The sequence below is a fragment of the Pezoporus occidentalis genome, unplaced genomic scaffold, assembly GCF_034315485.1.
Source record: "Pezoporus occidentalis ecotype Australia unplaced genomic scaffold, CSIRO_AGI_Poc_V1 ctg91, whole genome shotgun sequence".
NCBI classification, from domain to species: Eukaryota; Metazoa; Chordata; class Aves; order Psittaciformes; family Psittacidae; genus Pezoporus; species Pezoporus occidentalis.
In genome coordinates, this window is record NW_026916273.1 from 433,396 (window position 1) to 452,004 (window position 18,609).

Consider the following 18,609-nt stretch of genomic DNA (forward strand, 5'->3'; position numbering starts at 1 on the left):
TAATTGCAGTGGTGTAGCAGGTATTTTGGAAAATCGGATTAAATTAAATCTCCAGATCTACCTGTCAACCAGGCAAAGACAGCCTGAGCTCCTAGGGAACGTGGGGAGCTTTACCTCAGCAAAACCTGAATGAGGTTTTAAATCAGTGAGATAGGAAGCTGCTCCCAGAAGGAAGATGCACAACATCTGGCATGATGCTGGGATGCTGCACCATCTCCATCTGTGGCCCAAATTCAGCAAATCATCTGCCGTATCTTTTCAGAACAGCATCTTAGATTTAGTTCACTCTGCAGAGACTCTCGCTCAGCCGTGGGATGTACCTACTGAAAATCATATTGTAATGTTTAATATTTATGTTAAAGAATCAGAAGGCTCAAATCTAGGCTTTAAAACCTAAAATACCCAAAATGCATTTAAAACAAGGTGTCATTATTTAGTATTTAAGTATCTGTCAAGCGCTGGCAATGATCTCAAAACATGAATCAGGACAGAGCTATTTTATTTTCAGTGAAAATGCCTGAACCTCATTTAATCTATTTCAGCTTTTGACCTGTCAGAACCCATTTAGAATGAAGCACTGAGTGAATTATAGAGCAACAGCAACTTCTACTGTGCCCTAATTATTGATTAAAGTAGAAAGTAAGCATTTGAACAGTCCAGACTCAACTGAAATGCCTCCCCTATTCAGATGAACAGCAAGTTCAGTGCATGCTTTTCTGTGGTGCTGCTGCTATGTATGTTACCCAACTGTGACCTGAAAGTGAAAACAGCTATAAAAACATATGAATCATCTTCTTAGATGAATTTTATCCAAGTTCAGACAGGTACCCTGGATTGTTAAGCTGTTTTTACCTTACTATCCTGTGGTTAAAGCAGAGTTTAGGCAAGGAAAAGTACATGTGTCCGTTTCAAAGCTGGCATTGTTCCTCTAACACACAAATAAAATTTAAACAAATCTCATTCCCATAAAAAGCTGGATTCTGCAGGCTGGGGAAGAAACACAAGCTGATTACTCTTGCCATTAATGTTCTGAAAAGTGATTTTCCTGACATAAAAGTCATTTTCACCCATGTTGGTTTTGCAGCATGGTAGCAATAATGTTTAAGCTTGTTGGACACCATCTCATGAAACCCATCAGCTTCATTGGGCAAGCATCCCACTGCTGTCTGGAAGGAATCCTTTTCGCGCTAAGTTAAAGATCAAAAGAGAACATCTTGTTTTGTCATTTTAAAAAGAGCTTACTTGGATATTTCAGTCTGGAAGAATACATCAATGGAGGTTTCAACTTTGGAAGCCAATTTGGAACAAAAGGCAATGCAAAAACATCAGGCTGTCCCAGGGGCCTCGCAAAGGCCATTTGCATCTTGTCTGTATACTCTCTAGCAGAAGGAAGACTAATGCCAGCATGTACCAGCTATTAGCACGTGCTACTGAGACGCCTGCTATTGCCAGTTCAGGATGAGGACTGCAGGTTTTCTTACATAGCACGGAAGAGGGGGTACTGGCAGTCAAGGAGTCATCATGGAAAGGCATTTTTTGTCTGGTTCTCGTTAATTAAAGCCTCATTTGTGGCTCTTTTAAAAAAGCCTCTTCAAAACCACCATCTGTGGTGGCCCAAACAGCCAGCATGGAGTCAGGATAGGGCACACAAAGGGTCACCATGTCTGATTTCCTGCCCTTTAGCTGCACCTCCTTTCAGGTCAGTTCTTATCCAGAGCAGGGTCCCACTGATGCTGGGACACTGTATGAATATGGACCCAGGAAAATTACCTGTCTTGAATGAAATGATGTCTATAGGTGAGGCATTTGTGGACACCTAGGCCCTATAGGAATTGAAAACTAGAAACTGGGAAAGACTAAGTGCAAGGGCTTTAGAGTATTTACATCCACTGAATACGAGGTTAAAGGATCAATCACTGTAGATACACATAACCCATATGCAAGGATGTTCAGGCCCCTAGGAGAGAAAGGAACATCTCTGTGCCTGGGAGGGATATAATCTGAGATGCCCAGTCAGCAGATTAAGGCCATACCCTGCATGGCACTGAGGTGTGGGAAGCCCTGACAGTGGCAGCCACCAACATGACCTCTGGGGTTCCAGGTGTGCATATGTGCCCTGTCCAGACCTCTGGGTGTGCTCCAGGATCCAGTCTCCAACCATCTCATCTGAACAGCAACTGATGCTTGGTTTAGCTTCTGGAGACAGAAACGCAGCCTCACCTCAGGGGAAATTTCATTACAGCCCTCACTGTGATTTCCACAGTTGGTACAAATTAGACTCACACAGCCGCTCTCAAGTCATGGGAAAATGTTCTTCTCTTCCACTGCACAACACAGTCCATCTTGAGGCAGTAATGCTACCAGATACAGCTTATCACACAGACTGTTCTCACACAGCACACCACACGAACTTCTGCCTTTACTTGCATTTTGCGTGAAAAGAGCAAGCAACATTCAGTTCAATCAGAAATGAAAGCTGAACCCATTCTAACAAATAGGAGGTAACAACGAGCCCTGATTCTCCTCTTGGACATGATCGCAGCTCCTCTTATGGCCAAGCAGAGCTGGGAGTGCACAAGACAGGAAGAGGGCTCTGGGAGAACAGAAGAACCTGCTTTAAGGACACAACACAGAGCTACAACAACCAGGCAGAGAGAGAAGTAGAAAGAGACATACTGGAGAAGCTGACCATTGCGAAATGCTGACACCGGTCTCCTGTGAATTCGATCGGACACCTACCGAAAGAAAGAAAACCAGAAAGAGAGAAACAAGATAGCAAAATGACACCCAAACAGACCGTACTGAGGCCCCTTCTGATCCTTGACATGACTCCTATCCATCTGCTCTCAGCCTTCACCCTTACCTGCATCCCTAAGCCCTAACCCAAAGCTGACACCAAGAGCCATCCCTGACTAGACCACTCTACATCCACCGCTGTGCCCGGGAGGTTTTAAGTAGTGTGGTGCATTTTTTGTCTTCAAACATACTTTGCTTAGGATCTGGCATGTACAATCGCAAAGGCAGTTTCTCCAAACATCTCTGTCCGAAGAATCCATTTGGACATCTGGAGGGGAAAAGGGGAGAAATCACAGAACATGTCTGGCACCATTCTCGAGGCTAAGGTCAGAAATAAAAAGTGCATTGTGATGAATGGAAAAAATAAAGGCTTTATGAGCACATTTATTCTTCGCTTTGCTTTAACCAGGCACCTGCAACATCAGCATTCCAGCTCTATTCTTTGGCCTGGGTCTTCAAGCAGCCAGCCAAACCCCTTCTTTCCTCCTCTGCCTGCCTCCTTCCTTCTCACCTGCTAGAAGTACCCGCTGTCAGGAAGACTGAGATGGGCTGGATGCTACTTTCAGAAGCTCTCCTTGGAGCTGCTACCTAGACAAGACTGGCAAGAGGCACCACAGAGCGGTGAGTAGCTGCTCAGGTGACAGCGAGCATTGTGTGTGGCAAGCATCTTCCCATCATTACCCCAGAAGTACCCACAGGATGCTCCAGGGAAAAAGGTTGCCATTAGAGAGGAAGCATGTGCAAAGTCTCTGTGTTAACAGAGAGAAAGGGACAGAGAAGAAAGCTGAACCCAACAGGTCTCATTTGCTGCCCAGTTGAGAGGCTGTCTCAGGGTATTCCTGAAGTTATGTGATGGATGGAGATGCGACAGCTCATGGGGCACCAGTTGTACCTCAGCATGATGCTGTAGTGGTGGAGACAGTGCCCTACTGATGAGGGCTGCCAGGCATGTGCTATTCAGAGCAGCCTGCAGGCTGAGCTAGGTCTGGGGAGCAGGGGGACAAGGCAGGGGTGCAGCAGGAGCTGCTGGACCACACTCAGTGCAGCAGCACTTGCACCCTCTGTGCTGTGACACACCAGCAACCAAGGGTGAACCTGGGAGGCAACGGGAGCTCAGCCACGGGGGGTCAAACACTTCTCCATCAGGAACTTATCTCTTCCTCACTTCACATCTTCTGGCCTCCTTGGATAGTCACTCAAAGCTATCCCTAGGTTTCTTGAAGTCACAGCTCTTATGTGCTTGTCTCATAACTGCCTCCCTCCCCAACTGAACTCTCCCTCTTCTGAGCTTAAGACACAGCTCTGAATCCAGCATGATCCAAGGAGAAGATACAGCCAATAAAAAGCTGCATAATCTCTTCATCCCATCTACTGTCTTTCCCCACCTCATCACCTCCACAGCTCCAAACCTGTCCATCTTTCCCCTAAAGAATGCATTTTCCAGTTCTTCAAGGCAGGGTCCAGGGAGACATATCACCTGCTGTCCCTCTCACAGAAGAAAGCTTTGCTAGACACTCCATGACTGACATGACTTTGGAATTTGGTTTCTTGCTGATTTTCACTGCAGTTTTGGTAGGTCTGCACTGAGCAAAAAAGCTGGTGCACCCTCAGTGCCCATGACTAAACCTGTTTTCTATGCTACGTAGCATTTGGTTTCTGGGACCTGTGCTAACACTTCCATATGGGAGTGTGCTGGACTATTTGTGCACCCTGAACTGCTTGGGGACAACTTAAAGGCATGGCTCTGCATGAGGCTTCACTAAACTCCCCCGTCATCCACTTCAGTTTTTTGGTATCCAAGTAACTTGAAACTGGAAATGGCACTCCCTGCTCAGGCAGATCCTTTAAAAATTCACCCTCTTTTCTCATTCCTGGACATTCATCTTGGAGCACAGGGAAGGGAGACATACCAGCAGCACTGTTTCAGTACCAGGGAGCCCAGACAGCTCCCAAGTAAAGCCCAGCCCAAGGGGTTACCATCAGACACGAAGGAGACCTGTTGACCTTCCCCACGATGAAACAGAGGACGCTGGTGCTGGGGAGTGGATTGAAGAGGATGCCTTGTTGGCAATCAAAGAGCACAAACCTGAGGCAGTTGGGTGATGCAGACTTACAAGGACATCCCTATGGAAGCACAACTTTGGAGCAACCTTTAAGAGATTACATTGGGGTTTGAATGAGGCATCCAAAATAGAGGGCGTCTTCCCAATCTTTTTTGAAGTTTATTCATCACAACTGGCAGGGTCATGAATTTATCCACAGGATCTTCAAAGGTATGCAGTTTAGCTTGCAATGTGCTGTCCATTTGTCTGGGATCTGAGATTTCACATATGTTGTGAGAGCTCTGAAGGATCTCTGGTGCTGCTGAATGAAGCAAATGTCCTACCCACCTCAAAAAGGGCACATTGCCTAAAAAGGGTTTAAACTATCTCAGGTGCACATCTGCAAGAGGTCAGCCAAGGCTGGAACTTCAGTGTGACTGAAGCTGCATGCCATTAAGGAAAGACTGAAAATTATGTGCAAAATGGTGGAAGGAAATAAAAACCCAGAGAAAGAAATTGGTGAGAAGTGTAAAAGCAAAACTGAAGAGTGTCAAAGAAGCTTTGATGCCGTGACAGCTACCATATAGCCCTTTATCATATCACTGCAGTCAGCCTAGTGTGGGTGGGGAGAAGATCTTGCTAGACAGAAGGGAGTAGACAACAGTCTTGTCTGTGTCTAGGACAACTCAGGCTTTTCATCTTTAGCTACTAGTGAATCAGCAGTGGGAAAAGTGACAGAAAATAAACCCTCATGAACACGAGCACCTTCTGTCACCTCCCAAGCTAGTATACAAGTTGTCAAAACACTCTGGCATCCCTGGGTCCTGATTCCTCATAAAAAATGTTGCTGGCATCAACAGTGACCAGCAAACCTTTGAAAGCCTGCAGTGCTCATGATTCCTTTTTTTAGCTGTCTCATAGTTGTAAGCTGGTGAAGACGGTTTGTTATTCATTACTATGGCTCTAGACATGAAATTTCCAGTGTACATGGCACATGAGTCTCCCTGTCAGGACAGGAAGAACAATGGAAAGGACCCCTTCTGCATGCAGGATCTGCAACGTGTGGTAAGGGCTTCTGGGCAGCTTTTCTCCAGTGGCCAAGCACATGCCCTGAGGGATACGTCTGAAAGTTAAGGCTCACCAAGTTCAAGAGGCATGAGATGGTCTTTGATCATGGCATCCTTATTCCTGCACATTTGACCCTAGTCAAGCATGTCTTTCCTCAAAGGCCAAGGGAAGTGGACAAAGCTGGGCCTGTAAGACCCATCTTGGGGAAGTACAAGGCTGCACCAAGCTCTTGCAGACAGCACCTTGTCCCCTCTCTAGTCTGTGGGGACAACCCCAAGACTGGCAAAATTTTTATGTCCAGATTCTGTTGCTGGAAAATGTCCAAATCTTTCAGTTTTGATCAATTGCTTAAGACTTTTTTTTTTTTAAACCCCATATCGAAAACATTCACAAAGTTCTGTTCTTGCTTTCAGGATGAATTTATTTACATGGTAAAGAAAACTGCAGTAAGATGATCAGCCAAATAAAGCACTTTCAAAAGTACAAACCAAAATGGTTTGAATGACCCATTTCTGTGTTGTTTGAAGAGCACTTTTTTATGAAAATTGAGAAGCTTTGACCTTTTGTCCCGTATCTGGGCAGAGCAAGAATCATTGTTAATTATTATTTGCTACTCTTAATTAATAACACCATTATCATAATGTTTCCTGCTGGAAGCAACACTCTTTCTGCCCAGCAGTTGATCTAAATCTTGCAAGGGTTGGCACATTTCCTTTGCTCCCCAAGATCTTAATTAAAGAGTGCCAAATTTGGTAGCTCTCAATGCAATCCATGTTACAGAACAATGTGAAGGAGCAGGTGCTTCAAAATAACAGGCTAAGGAGAAGCTGCAGCGAAAAAGACACAATGCACTGATCTAGCAAGTGGAGAAATGTTTCATGCATGTTGCTCAGTTGTGTGAAGGGCTGAAAAAGAAGACAGTTCTGTCATTGTCCCCTGACCAGTCCCAGATGATCAGGTTCTGGAGAGCCACAAAAGGCTGAACTCCACAAAATCACTGATGGGAAGAAAAGAAGGCAACCAGAATAAATTCAGAGGCCTTATCCAGAGCAGCTAATCAAGGCATGTTTGCTGTACAGTAGAGTCCAAACTGCAGGAACACCCACCTATGAGCTCAGTGAAGATAACAGTGCAGCTCCAACCGAGCTGTGGGAACTCAGCAGGATCTGCGCTGTTGTCTTTTCTGAGCCTCACTGTTGCAGGATCAGTTTTCACACTGATGGTGCTCAAGGGTCTGCTATAGTTACAGGTGCACTAAAAAAGACATATTGGATGTGATTCATAGGGCTACTTGAACCTGAAAAGGTAGCTAATCTCATCACCCATGATAAACAGCACACAGGACTCAATGAATGAGTCCTGGTTGGCTCAGGAGGTTTGGAACAGGATGTGGAGATTTTCACCCCTAGCTCAACACTGTGGGCTCTTCATTTCCAAGGACATTGCAACACCTCCCCACAGAACTGCTTGTATATCCATGACAAGGAGATATCCTTGTGTCTGTGCAATGTGCAGCTTGTGCTGACCTATCAGTAGAGTTATCAAGAGGGGTGGCATAGCTCCTGGCATTACAGGGGAGCTGAGCAAGCTGTGCTGCAGGGAGGACAGGATCAGCCTGTTTACCTCTTTGAATGGTGCTCTGGACAGCACAAGCAGCCTGGCAATGTGGCTAACTCTTCTGAATAATCTTTCCTATCTCCTGGGAAAACCTTCAGGAAACAGCATACATGGAGGAGGCTCCTAGGAGGTGAACATGTAGCTTTGTAAACTGGTGATTTGCGTACATCAACTGGTTTAAAAATGATTTGATCTTTTCTCCTTCACTTTGTTTTGCTTTTTATTCTCTCCTTGACTTTCACTTTTTGTCTGAGATCCTCCAGGCCCCTGACCTCACTCTCTGATGTAATGCAGTGCTGTCAGCTCAAACCCAGACAGTGTTTATCTGTCAGCATTTGTAAATCCTTCAACCTGGCTCTTGCAAGCACAACTAGTCCAACACAAAGGGGGGATGCTGCTCTATAAAGCTCTAAGTCTTCTGATTCCATGCAATTTAGGAAGATCCTGGCCCATGGTACCAGCCACTTTGATTACATCCACCACACAAATGAGTCATGAAGCACATTTAAGTGGGCAGAAAGGACTGTGCAGTGATGAGACTTGGCTTTGCTTCTTTGTTTGCTTGAGAAGACCCAACTGTAGATAACATGTGCCAAGACCTAACTGGAAAAAGGAGTAATTATGCATGGCACTCAGGAATAAAAGATTAGAGAGACCTCAAACTGCTCTAGGTTGTGCCAAAACCCCAATGGGCTGCAAGACCAAGGCAGACCCAAGATCAGAGGCTGCTTGCCATCCCAAGCAGCACGTTGAGGTAGACACAACAAACCAGCCACTGTTCTCCTGCACCCCAGACCAGCTGAAGACCTCGAGACATGTTTGTGAGCATCCCTTCTGCAGACACTGGAACTTGTTCTACTCAGACTCACCACTTCCCCACAGTTATGGTGAGAAACCAGGTCAGCTCGTAAGGTCTCTCTGAGCAAAATGGTGTGGAGAAGGATCGAGAAATTCTTCCTGTCAACAAGAGCCTAGGGCTTTTTAATTTACTGTTGAGTCAATTCTGTATGTGTGTAGCTCAGTCGTTTCCTGGCTGTATGCTGACAATTTGCAGGACATCTGAGGCAAATCACACTTCTCCCGTCTACCTTCCAGCTGGTCTGTTTGCAGTCAGGATAACAGCACAGATTGTATCATGTTCAGGTTTCCTTTGACACTAGCATGTGTAGAATTTACTTCAAATTAAGGACAAAATTATGGAAAAACAATCCAAAAAAGACAATTTCTGGAAGAGCTGGAAGTCTGTTTGGGCTTTCCCGTGGGAAGAAAACATTCAAAGTCCAGCTGAAGAGTATTGAAAGAGGATGAAGAAAGTGGCTTCACAGGCAAACAGTTTGTTCCCCAGAACTTAAAAGACCAGGAAGAACATGTTTCTGTGAAGCCTGTTAAAAAAAGAGGCCACATGCCAATTCAGGGGATATCTGTAACAAATCAAGCATGAGCCATTTCAGGAGAAGAAATCATTGGAGAACCTAGCTGCTCATTTTGCTCTGGAGTGCCAGCTTAAAATCTACAGGAAGGATCTTCTATGTTTGTGGGCAGCTGCAAACCATGAAATCCAGCCCAGGAAAGTGATACAGGATGGTGACAGGTAGGAAAGAACACTCTAGAAGTTTCTGATAGCCACTATTGGAAAGCCTGGTAACATGAATGGGCGCCCAGGTGCTAGAACAAACTAAGCGCCCAGTGAAGGAGGACTACAAGCTGGCACTTGCTGCCAGAAGACAACCCCCCAGGCCCTATTGTCTCTAATCAGAACAGCAAAGTGGGAACACTGCAGGGACATATGTGTTGTTCCTGGTTCTAGATGCTCATGTGGCTCTTGTTTGACCTCTGAGACATTTGAAGATGTTGTGTGCAGAAGAACCTATTGATCTCCATGCTCATGTCTCAGAGACATGGTGTGGCTGGAGCACCAAGGCTAGCTCCCACTTTACAGAGGTCAGAAATGCAGGTCAAAGCCTGCCTCTTTGCCTCCTCTAGTTTCTCCTCTGAATCTGTACCATTGTACCTTTCACAAACCACAACAGCAGATCTCGTCTTGCTGCAACAAAGCAACTATGAAACATTCCAGCATTCTGCTAGTTTTCAGGCAGACAAATGCAAAGTCTGTTTATTCATTGTCAGCCTTCCCCAAGAATCATCTCTGTTACTGGAAAAGCCAATTTATGAGAAATACTATGTCAAGTTCAAATGCTTCTGCATTCCTTAATAACTATTATCTTCTAGAGCTCAGAAACTCTAAAATTCACCACTTCAGAAGCCAGGATTTCTTATCTTCAGTCTATGATTTGATGATAAAAACACTCAAGGAGACTGAGCATCCAGAGATCTCCTCAAGCAGTAAGATCAGAAGTTACTGTACTGTGTGAAAGGCATTTGGGTCCCCTGAGTTCCTGTTAAGACAGAACTGTCTTTTCTGGCAGATGAGTAGTGACAGTGCAGACCTTCAAAGCACCTCGTTTTGGTTAACACTTTGCTGCCCTTACACACACACGTTCAATTATCATCAGATTTTAGCAATTGGTACTTTGGGACTTATCAGAAAGGAAGTAATTTCATCATCTGCAAGTAAGGAATTAAGGCTTTCAAATCATATGACATAATTAGGTCTGGATTGTAGGGCGCATAAAATCTTAATGGAATCCATCACTGATCTTCCCCTCTGTTCATCAGCTGTTGTAGCAGCCTGGTTTGAAGGTAGACCGTTTCGTTGCAAGGCTGGAATTACATTGGCTAAAACAGCCTGTCTGCCGAAGACACTTGATAATTACCATATGTATTCTCTGTTAAGAAAAATGGAGCTTTACCATCATAGCTGAGGAGTTCAGGTAACTTTTGCTGTAATTAGAAATTGGTCCAATTTGAAAAGTCTTGATTTGGATTCAAGTTCTTCTCAGAAGAAATAGTCTTGAGATATATGCTTTTGGCATCACCGCATTGCTTAAGAGGTAGAGATACTGATTCATACATTCCTCTGGTCTTCAAGGGTTGGCCCTCCCCAGCATGGAAGGACTGGAACTGCTGGGGATTCCCAAGGCTACAGCTACACCAGAATAATGGATGTGACTGATTCACCATACGGAGCTTCCCCATGTTTCCTATTGGGAACCCTGGCAAGATGAACTTACAGTGCCATCAAGAAGCCAATGGCAGAGGCAGCTACCCTGAAACACAAGTCTGTGGTGTGCAAAGGCTGCTCTTGCAGCTCTTCACACACACGGGAAACGTGGAGGACCACAGCATGTGATTTCTGTCCTACCTGGCTCTTTTCATGTGTGAAGGGGCAAGCCTGGCAGAACTGGAAGATGCTGTTCATCCTATGTCCTTCCCACCACAGCTGATCCTGCATTGGAAAGTAAGAGCACAGGAGCTCAGCAGAACGCATTTCCACATGGCCTTTCCTACTGCTCCCTGCCAAAACAAGAGCTGGGAGAAGGGAGGAGTTGTGCTAAGCATAACCCAGCTCACAACCCTTCCAAAAGGAGTGATGGTTCTCTTCAGATGTGTCCTTCAAGGCCTGAGGAGCTGAGGTGTCTGGTGAGCACCACACCACACAGCACCAGTGGTACTATCTTGACATACGTACAATTTACAGATGCAAATACCTTTGGCTGTGCATCTCCATTGAGAGGTCTTTGGGCCATGCAGGGAGAAAACAGTCAGCTCTGGGCTTCTCCAAGCTGGCACAGTGATCCTGGATCCCCAGGTGAGCTCAGGAGCTGACTGCATCTGCTCAGCACACACAGGGCACCATCTCATGCTCAGTCCACAGGAGCCCAGCAGCAGGTACAGATATGCTTTAGTTACCTACATCTCCAGCATGAACAATCAGACTGCACTTGTCGTTCACAGTCCCCATTAGGCTTACAGGGTGAGCTGTGAAATGCTATTAAGCTTGCTGGCTGTGATAGGTTTGAACCAGAGGTGAAAATGTCTCACATCCCATTCCACATCTCTCAGATTATGTAGCCCCACTTCAAACTCCCCAAGAAATTCCATTTTAAGGATAACTTGGTATGTGTCCCTGGTTGGGTTTTGGGTTTTTATGCTTGTTTGTTTTTCAGGTTTTAACATTTGAAAGGGAGAAATAACCCACAGTGGCACAGTGTGGTGAACAGCTATGTGCTAAACCCACTTCTGGGCCCATGAAGCACAGACAGCAGGGGTCAGAGGCAGGTCTCAGCAAGGAACCCCTCCAGCCATGGAGGATGGAGGTGGCTATGCCCTGGGAAAACCCTCCCGCATGGATGGGAGGATGTGTCAGCTTTGACCTAGCTCAGGGAAAGCAAAAGGGACCTGACCTTCCCTGAAGCTGCAGAGGAGAAAGGGAAGAAAGGGAAAGGAAACAGCTGGGACAAACACATTCTTGGAGAAAAAGTCAGGAAAAGTGAACAGTAGCACACACACAAAAAGGAGCTATGACCCCTCCTCCCCACTTCTGATCTCCCTTTCTGAACCTGTACAGCTCAAACTGCCACTGTCAGAGGAATTCCAGAGCAGTTGCAGTCTCCTCTCCCCCAGTGAAGTAATTCCCATATTGACACAAGAACTACACTCACTTACTTGCAAGACAGCTGATTAATCCCCTCGATGTAGTAGCATACCCCACCATTGACACAATAGGACTTGGCTGTTTCGTTGCATTTTCTAGCATGCCCGGACCAGGACGAGAGAGTTGTGGTTACTGCAGGGACAAAAATAAACACACAAAAAGGATATATTGTTATTTCCTTTGTTGGGTAATTCTGTTTTCTTAGACAATGTTCAATTAGTTCATTTGCCAAAGTGAAAAGCCCAGAGATACAAACCTTAGCCTATGCTTTTAGACCAACCTTCACCTCTCCAGGTCCTGGAGCTGCAACTTGACCTTTCCTTTCCCACTGCAGGGGCCAACTGGGTGAGGAATTGAGGACATGCTTTCCTCTAAGCAGCCAGCATGTCAGGACAAGATCATCCTTTTGGCAAGCTGTAGTTACAAGCTCCCCTTTCCCATCTCTTCTTGCCCTCCCCTTACCCATACATGCAACCCTGCACCAGCAGGCAGCAGGCTCACAGAATCACAGTGGCATGCTGCTGAAGCCTAATTTGTGCCATGATACTGGACCAAGATTCAGAGATATGGCCGGGAATATTTCATTGCCCCACATCTCCTGGAGGAAATAAGTTTTCAGAGCCAGAAGCAAGTGCCTTCATTGCCACCAAAACAGGTCCAGCTCAAGCAAGATCAGCTCCATCTCTCCCCCCCCCCCCCCATCTGAGCATTTCTTTATCATGCCCCAGTGGGGCTGCCTCAACAGATCAAGCAGAAGTTCAGCAGTAGAAGTCAGTCAGCCCCAGTCTGTGCTAAGAGGGAGGCAGCCAGCAGGTTTCCTGGGGATACAGAGGCTTTTCCAAATCCAGCTTGCTTTCTGGAGAAAAGCTTTCCAGCCATGTAAGCTACAAACAAAGCTGACAGGACTCTGCAGAATTTCACTGCAATTCCTATCTGAACGATTCAGACAAATTTACAGCCCAGAACATAGAGTCTGCATGGGAAAACAAAGGCTTCTAGACGGGCAAAACCTTTTGTTAAAGCAACTGATAAAGGCTACAAAAGCAGACCAGCTTTGGGGAATGCAGAACCATCTTCACACAACTGAAAGAAGGGCTGGGCATTCAAAAGCATCTGCTTTTTCCAACTGAATACTTGATCTCGTTAAAGATAGTCCTTCTTCCTGGACTACCCACCTTGCTTATATCCTAACACAGTTACATCTCCAGTGGTGTGGTTGCTACCCACTTTCCCGTGCCTTTTATGCTGCACTCAAGGTTTCTGAGGAGATACCCTCCTGCACCCTGTTTTCCAAAGCATGAACAAACCTCATGGAGAGGCTGGTGCCTTCAGACCAGTCGCTGCAGACTGAACACCTCATTGTCTCAGGAAGAAGGCTGGAGCTCACACCACCAGGGCCATGGTCTCTGTTCTCACACTTCAAGCTCCATCCCAGCACCTGCACTCACCGGTAAAAGAGGGCTCCCGGCACCCTGTGAAGCCTCTCACATTTGGGTGATGCTTGGCACATAGCAACCAAACAAGGGTGTCCTGTCTCTCTTACTTTTAGTAAGACTCCATGGGGCCCATTCCTCTCTGAATGAGGAGTTTGCTCACCAGGCTGTGCACAGCAGGGGTAGCCCACGCTGCTACCTGCACACAGCTCAAGACAGAGCCAAGCTTACTGTTCATTTTGCTTGAACCAATGCATTGCCCAACCCCATTGTCTTCTGTCCCCACAGGGAAGTCAACGCCTTCCACTGTCTGACAGAGACAGAGTTGTGCACCAAACAGAGCTATTTCTATGCTTTGCCTTGAATAACCATTGCCTCTGGGGTTGTCTTTTCACAGCTATCCAGGGCAGAACAAGTTGTCCCAAAGTGCTCTGCAAAGAAGATAGGGCAAATACTTCAGTAAAGACTGAAAATGCACATGGCCCTGGGACAGCAAATAGCTGCTTCCCTCCTAGGGCATGCCAGTCTGCTGGGAGCCGAATGTGCAGAGCAGGGTACACATACTAGAGTGTATCTGGGTTTTAGAACAGATCCTGATTTGGCCAAGCCACCAAAGAAGGCCTTGCAAAAACTCCTAAAGTATGAAAACTTCCAAACTTTAGTAAGGAAATTCAGTGCTCAGTTCCAGATAAGATTAATGGGAACTAGAACCCAAAGCCATCGTAATGGCTTTGTAACAGGGACAGGGACACAGGAGACAGACACTGTCCCTTTGAAGGGTCCCTGAGCGCTGCTGGGCCAGCACTCAGCATAGGAGCTGTGAAAGTTTTGGTTTGGAGTGCATGCTTTTGGTGATGTGCCTTACAACTGCACAATGAACAGGTCTCTGCTACAGCTGCAAGTGTGCCATCAGATCAGGGAGCACTGAAGCTTCATGAACAAAAGCACTGGTGCAAACTGAAAGATACACTGATGAAGAACAAGCCCAGCCTGCAGAAAGCCGTCACCCCTGCAGCCATCAAATGTACTGGTTGCTAGCAAGCAAAACAATGCATCTGGCAAAGTCTCACATCATAAATCCTACAGGAAAGGATTCTGGAGCAAGCCTTCCCACAGTAAGGGGGAAGCAGAAAAGGAGAAATAAAAACAGGCCAGAAACCTGCCCATAAAAAGCACCTCAGATAAAAAGGTACCATTTCCACCAGAAAAGGTGGACAGTAAGATGCAGTGCTGTGTGATGTTGTGATACCAGAGTGGATTACAGTGCTGACCAGCTAGAGATTGCATGGGATTTTCATCTCATATGAACAATTCTGTTCCTTTTAAACAAATACAAAAGAATCTAACATGACTGAGGCTTGGAACATGCATGTTGTGTACTGCTAGAAAGAGAGCTGTCAACAGAGTTATGCCTGTTGTAAAAATACATGGTTCATCAGTTCTCCTAGCAGCATCTTATTGTCATGTTTTAAATCCTGTTTTCTTCAAGTATTGTGCCTTTTCTCCCAAAGAAGCACAAAGTGTTTTAAAACTGAGTCACAGATTCATATTACCATGGTCCATTTGTTAGCGGCAGAGATGTAGCAAAGGCTACAAAAAGAGGCAGTCAGCCCAGCTCCCTCCTGAGAAGAGAGTGTCATGAAATACAGGCCTTCGTAAGACTATAAGCTGTGCAGTACTGGTCAAAACAAAGCCCTGTCTTGACTCTGACAGTGGAAAACAGGCAATGCTTAAGGAAGAAGATAAGCACAAGCATGCAATGATCATTTTCTTCTGGACATCTAGGATGAGCTGCTCAGAGACAATCTAAGTCAGCCACAGTGTCTTGACATTTAATAGCCTTTGATGGGTTTCTCTTCCGTGAACATGTGTAGTTACTGTTTGAACAAATCTTGTAACATCCACACTATTTGTGACAAGAGCTCCAGTGTTACGCACACAGTGTGCAAAGACACATCTCCAGCTATTGATTTTAAACCTGCCTTTTCCTGGATCTTATATTAGAAAAAATAGTCATCATCCCCTCTCATTTCCCCTGAGCTGTCAGTGGCCTTACAGGCACAGCCAGCACCTCCTTCCCTATCTGGAAAGTCCTAGGGCCGAGAACAAAGCAGAAGGGAGTAAGGAGGTGAGGATGGGGAAAAGAGGGCTGTCTCTTGATGGATGTGATTGAGAACAACCTGAAGCCACATTTTGTTGCTGCTGTTCCAGACAGTGAGCATAGTGCAGCGTAAACACAAGAGAGATTCAAAGCACTGCAGTCATTCAGAGCATCTATTTTCTATCCCACACCAAGGTTATTTGGGATTAACATCAATGACAGGGCAAGAGAGGAGAGCCACAGACACTGACATTGCCATGCGGACTTCCCTTCATACAAGCCATCTGCACAGAAAGGCCATTAATGATGGTGCACGGATCCTTTCACAGTTCCTACCATGCACGTCATTTAACTTTTACAGGCAGCTCACCAGCCCGCTCTCAGAGATCTGGTGAAATACTCACCCTGCAGAGTTACTTAATGCAGCTTGGACTATAAATTACAGTTGGTTTTTCACAAACTACAGCTACCGTCGAGGAGAGCAAGGAGACCGCAACAGGTTCGCTGCTCCTTTGCGTTATAACTAATTTTGACTGGGGGGGTGTTCATAGAGTACAGACATTTCATTCTCTCAATATTTAGACATTCAGTTAGACAGATGAACTCAGCTGGTTGGAGACTGTATACAGATTGCCTGCTCTGTATATGCCTCATGTACTTACTGATAAAACACAGAATTGCTGAGGTTCCTCTCCACCGAGTTCATCCAACAGCTTGTCAGAAGAACATGGATGAGAAGGTGTCTGGCCAAGCTATTCCTTAGCTGTAGCACTGTAATCCTGGCGTGAGCCACACTAAATCCATGATTTACACTGATTAATGCATGGAGGAGCTGTTGATCCTAACCATTCTCCCTATGGCAGGTTTCTGTACGTCTGGCATGACACCCTCTTCTCTTAATAAACCTGAGCAGAGGCTAAATGCTGACTGCTCTCTGCACACAGAATCAGAAGGGTCTGTGCAGACTGGGGCTCACCTGGCAACAGTCTGGGGACCTTGGAGCTCGTAAAAATTCTGCTCCTGTGTGTTTATTCATTTGGAAACAACCCAATATTTACCCCTGCATTATACTGAAATAGATCCTGCTGGAATTATGTTCCCAGTTCCCGTGGGGACCATGAGGATCAATAGCTGGAGATTTGAAGTTCATCCCAAAATAGAAATGCCAGACTGCAGGACACTCATTTCAAGAACATCAGATAGTGCTGATCAAAACAACACAGGCAGCACTGCCCACATCTCCCATCTGCACTGTTCAGGTGTTCCACTGAGAAGGGAGTTTAAAGATTTCCAAGTGCCAAGGGACTGCTTGCTTCCATAGGACAGGAAGTTACTGCAGGGACAAAGTCCTGTGTTATTATAAAGCTTCTAGTTGCTCTTCCAGGCTGATCTCTCCAGCACTTCCTATGCTTTTCTCTACCACAAGGGTCCCAGAATGCATGTGGTAGTGCTGCAGCATCTTATTTTGCCCAGTCCCCATCACCAAATGTAGTAGCAGCAACATGATACTCCAATGAAGGATTTTGTGCAACCACCTAAAAAGCCTTTTGCAGGTGGGACAGTTGAAGCCAAGGAAGTGAAGCAACATGCCAGAATCGCAAGATGGATTCATACAGAGCAGATCTGATACACAGCCTCCTACTCTGAATGCTGGGTTTACAGCCTCAGTTCTTCCAGGGGACATCAGCTTCCATCCTACGCTTCATTCCATACTACCCATCTTTGCCTTAGAGTCACAGCACCCTGTCTTTAGAGTAGTGGATCTGATGGTTACTTAAAAAACACACGGTGCGGGACCTGACAGCAGACAGGCAAAACGCAGCTCTCCCTGCAGCCTGACAGCGAGACGTCCTGCACGTACACCTCAGGGTCCCATGCCTGGCTGCATGCAGGCACCACTCCATTATCAACCACACCTCCAGCCATGGGGTTTGAATTGTCTGAGCACAGACCACACCAGGACTTATTTTTAGTCTAATATTGAAAACTGGTCTGTCCACATGGCCCTTGGTGGACTGACTTCCATCTGTTCTACCTGTGCTTGGAGGTAGCTGGACACCCTTCAACTCCAAAACAGCACCATGCTCATGTCTGTAGCACTGTTGGCTCCAGCACAGTGGCTTCTGACTAAGAGTGACCAGAGAATGACATTCAGGTCTGCCATGGCTGCTCAGTAAAGGTCATACCAGACTGCACTTGAGATACAGTTTGGAGGAACTGACTGAACCTGAAGTACATGTCACATCTTACTGTGCTATATGCTGAAGCTTCAACTAGATGTGACTTACAAACCACATCACAGTAAAGACATCATTGAGCCATTGCGCTCATGTGAGTCCACCAAGCCTATCTCACCTGGGAGGAAGACAGTAAGGAAAACATTTCCAACCCAGCCATGTTAAGAATTGGGGAAGGTATTAAATGGGAGAGAACCTGAATAAGTCTAAACCAATAAGCCTACAGATTTAGTCCACCAATTTTATCACCAAGATGACAGCTATGAAACCTGTGGATCCAAATTGGTGTGTGGAGAGTTAGACATAACTGGAGAAAGAAGTGCTGTTTCACCTACTTTCCCTTGAGGACCTATAAAGGGACTTCAAGGAGGGCTTGTGATCCCCAGCAGTTGAAATAAAGCTCCCCAAAATCAATCTGAAGAGACCAGCTTTCATTTATCCTCACATTATCCCCCAATCCTCATGTTCCCAGCAAAGCTCAGCACTGCCTCTTCTCCTCTTTCTTTCTCCCTTTTTCATCTCTCATCTGATCCAAAACCTCTCTCTACTGCAGAGCACCTGTAGCCTGGCCAGCAATGTCACCTTACATGACACTGGTAAAGGCACTCAACCAGATTAGCTAGATAGCTACCCAGACAAAGGGCATGAGCAGGGTAAGCAGCTGCAATGATCCACATGTTGTTTTAGAGCATCTGCTCATCACTGGTGGATTCTCTTCTATCCTGAGAGTATCCAAACCCTGCTTTCTCCACCCAGCCAG

The 18,609-nt window shown here is 45.9% G+C and overlaps 2 protein-coding genes across 7 annotated transcripts in view; one reads left to right on the forward strand and one right to left on the reverse strand.

The window, feature by feature from the left end:
* Window positions 1-18,609, forward strand: part of CYSTM1 (cysteine rich transmembrane module containing 1) — a 426,226-nt gene that overhangs the window by 225,451 nt on the left and 182,166 nt on the right. The window lies entirely within an intron of this gene.
* Window positions 1-18,609, reverse strand: part of NRG2 (neuregulin 2) — a 152,251-nt gene that overhangs the window by 20,627 nt on the left and 113,015 nt on the right. For 4 of the 6 annotated variants that reach the window (XM_062605276.1, XM_062605275.1, XM_062605273.1 and 1 more), the window contains 2 exons: window positions 12,090-12,210; window positions 2,677-2,735 (listed from right to left, as the gene is read on the reverse strand). In XM_062605276.1, the coding sequence (XP_062461260.1) occupies window positions 2,677-2,735; window positions 12,090-12,210 (180 nt within the window). Of the gene's footprint in view, window positions 1-2,676; window positions 2,736-2,987; window positions 3,065-12,089; window positions 12,211-18,609 lie in introns of all 6 variants that reach the window. The other 2 variants (XM_062605277.1, XM_062605274.1) reach the window with 1 other exon arrangement.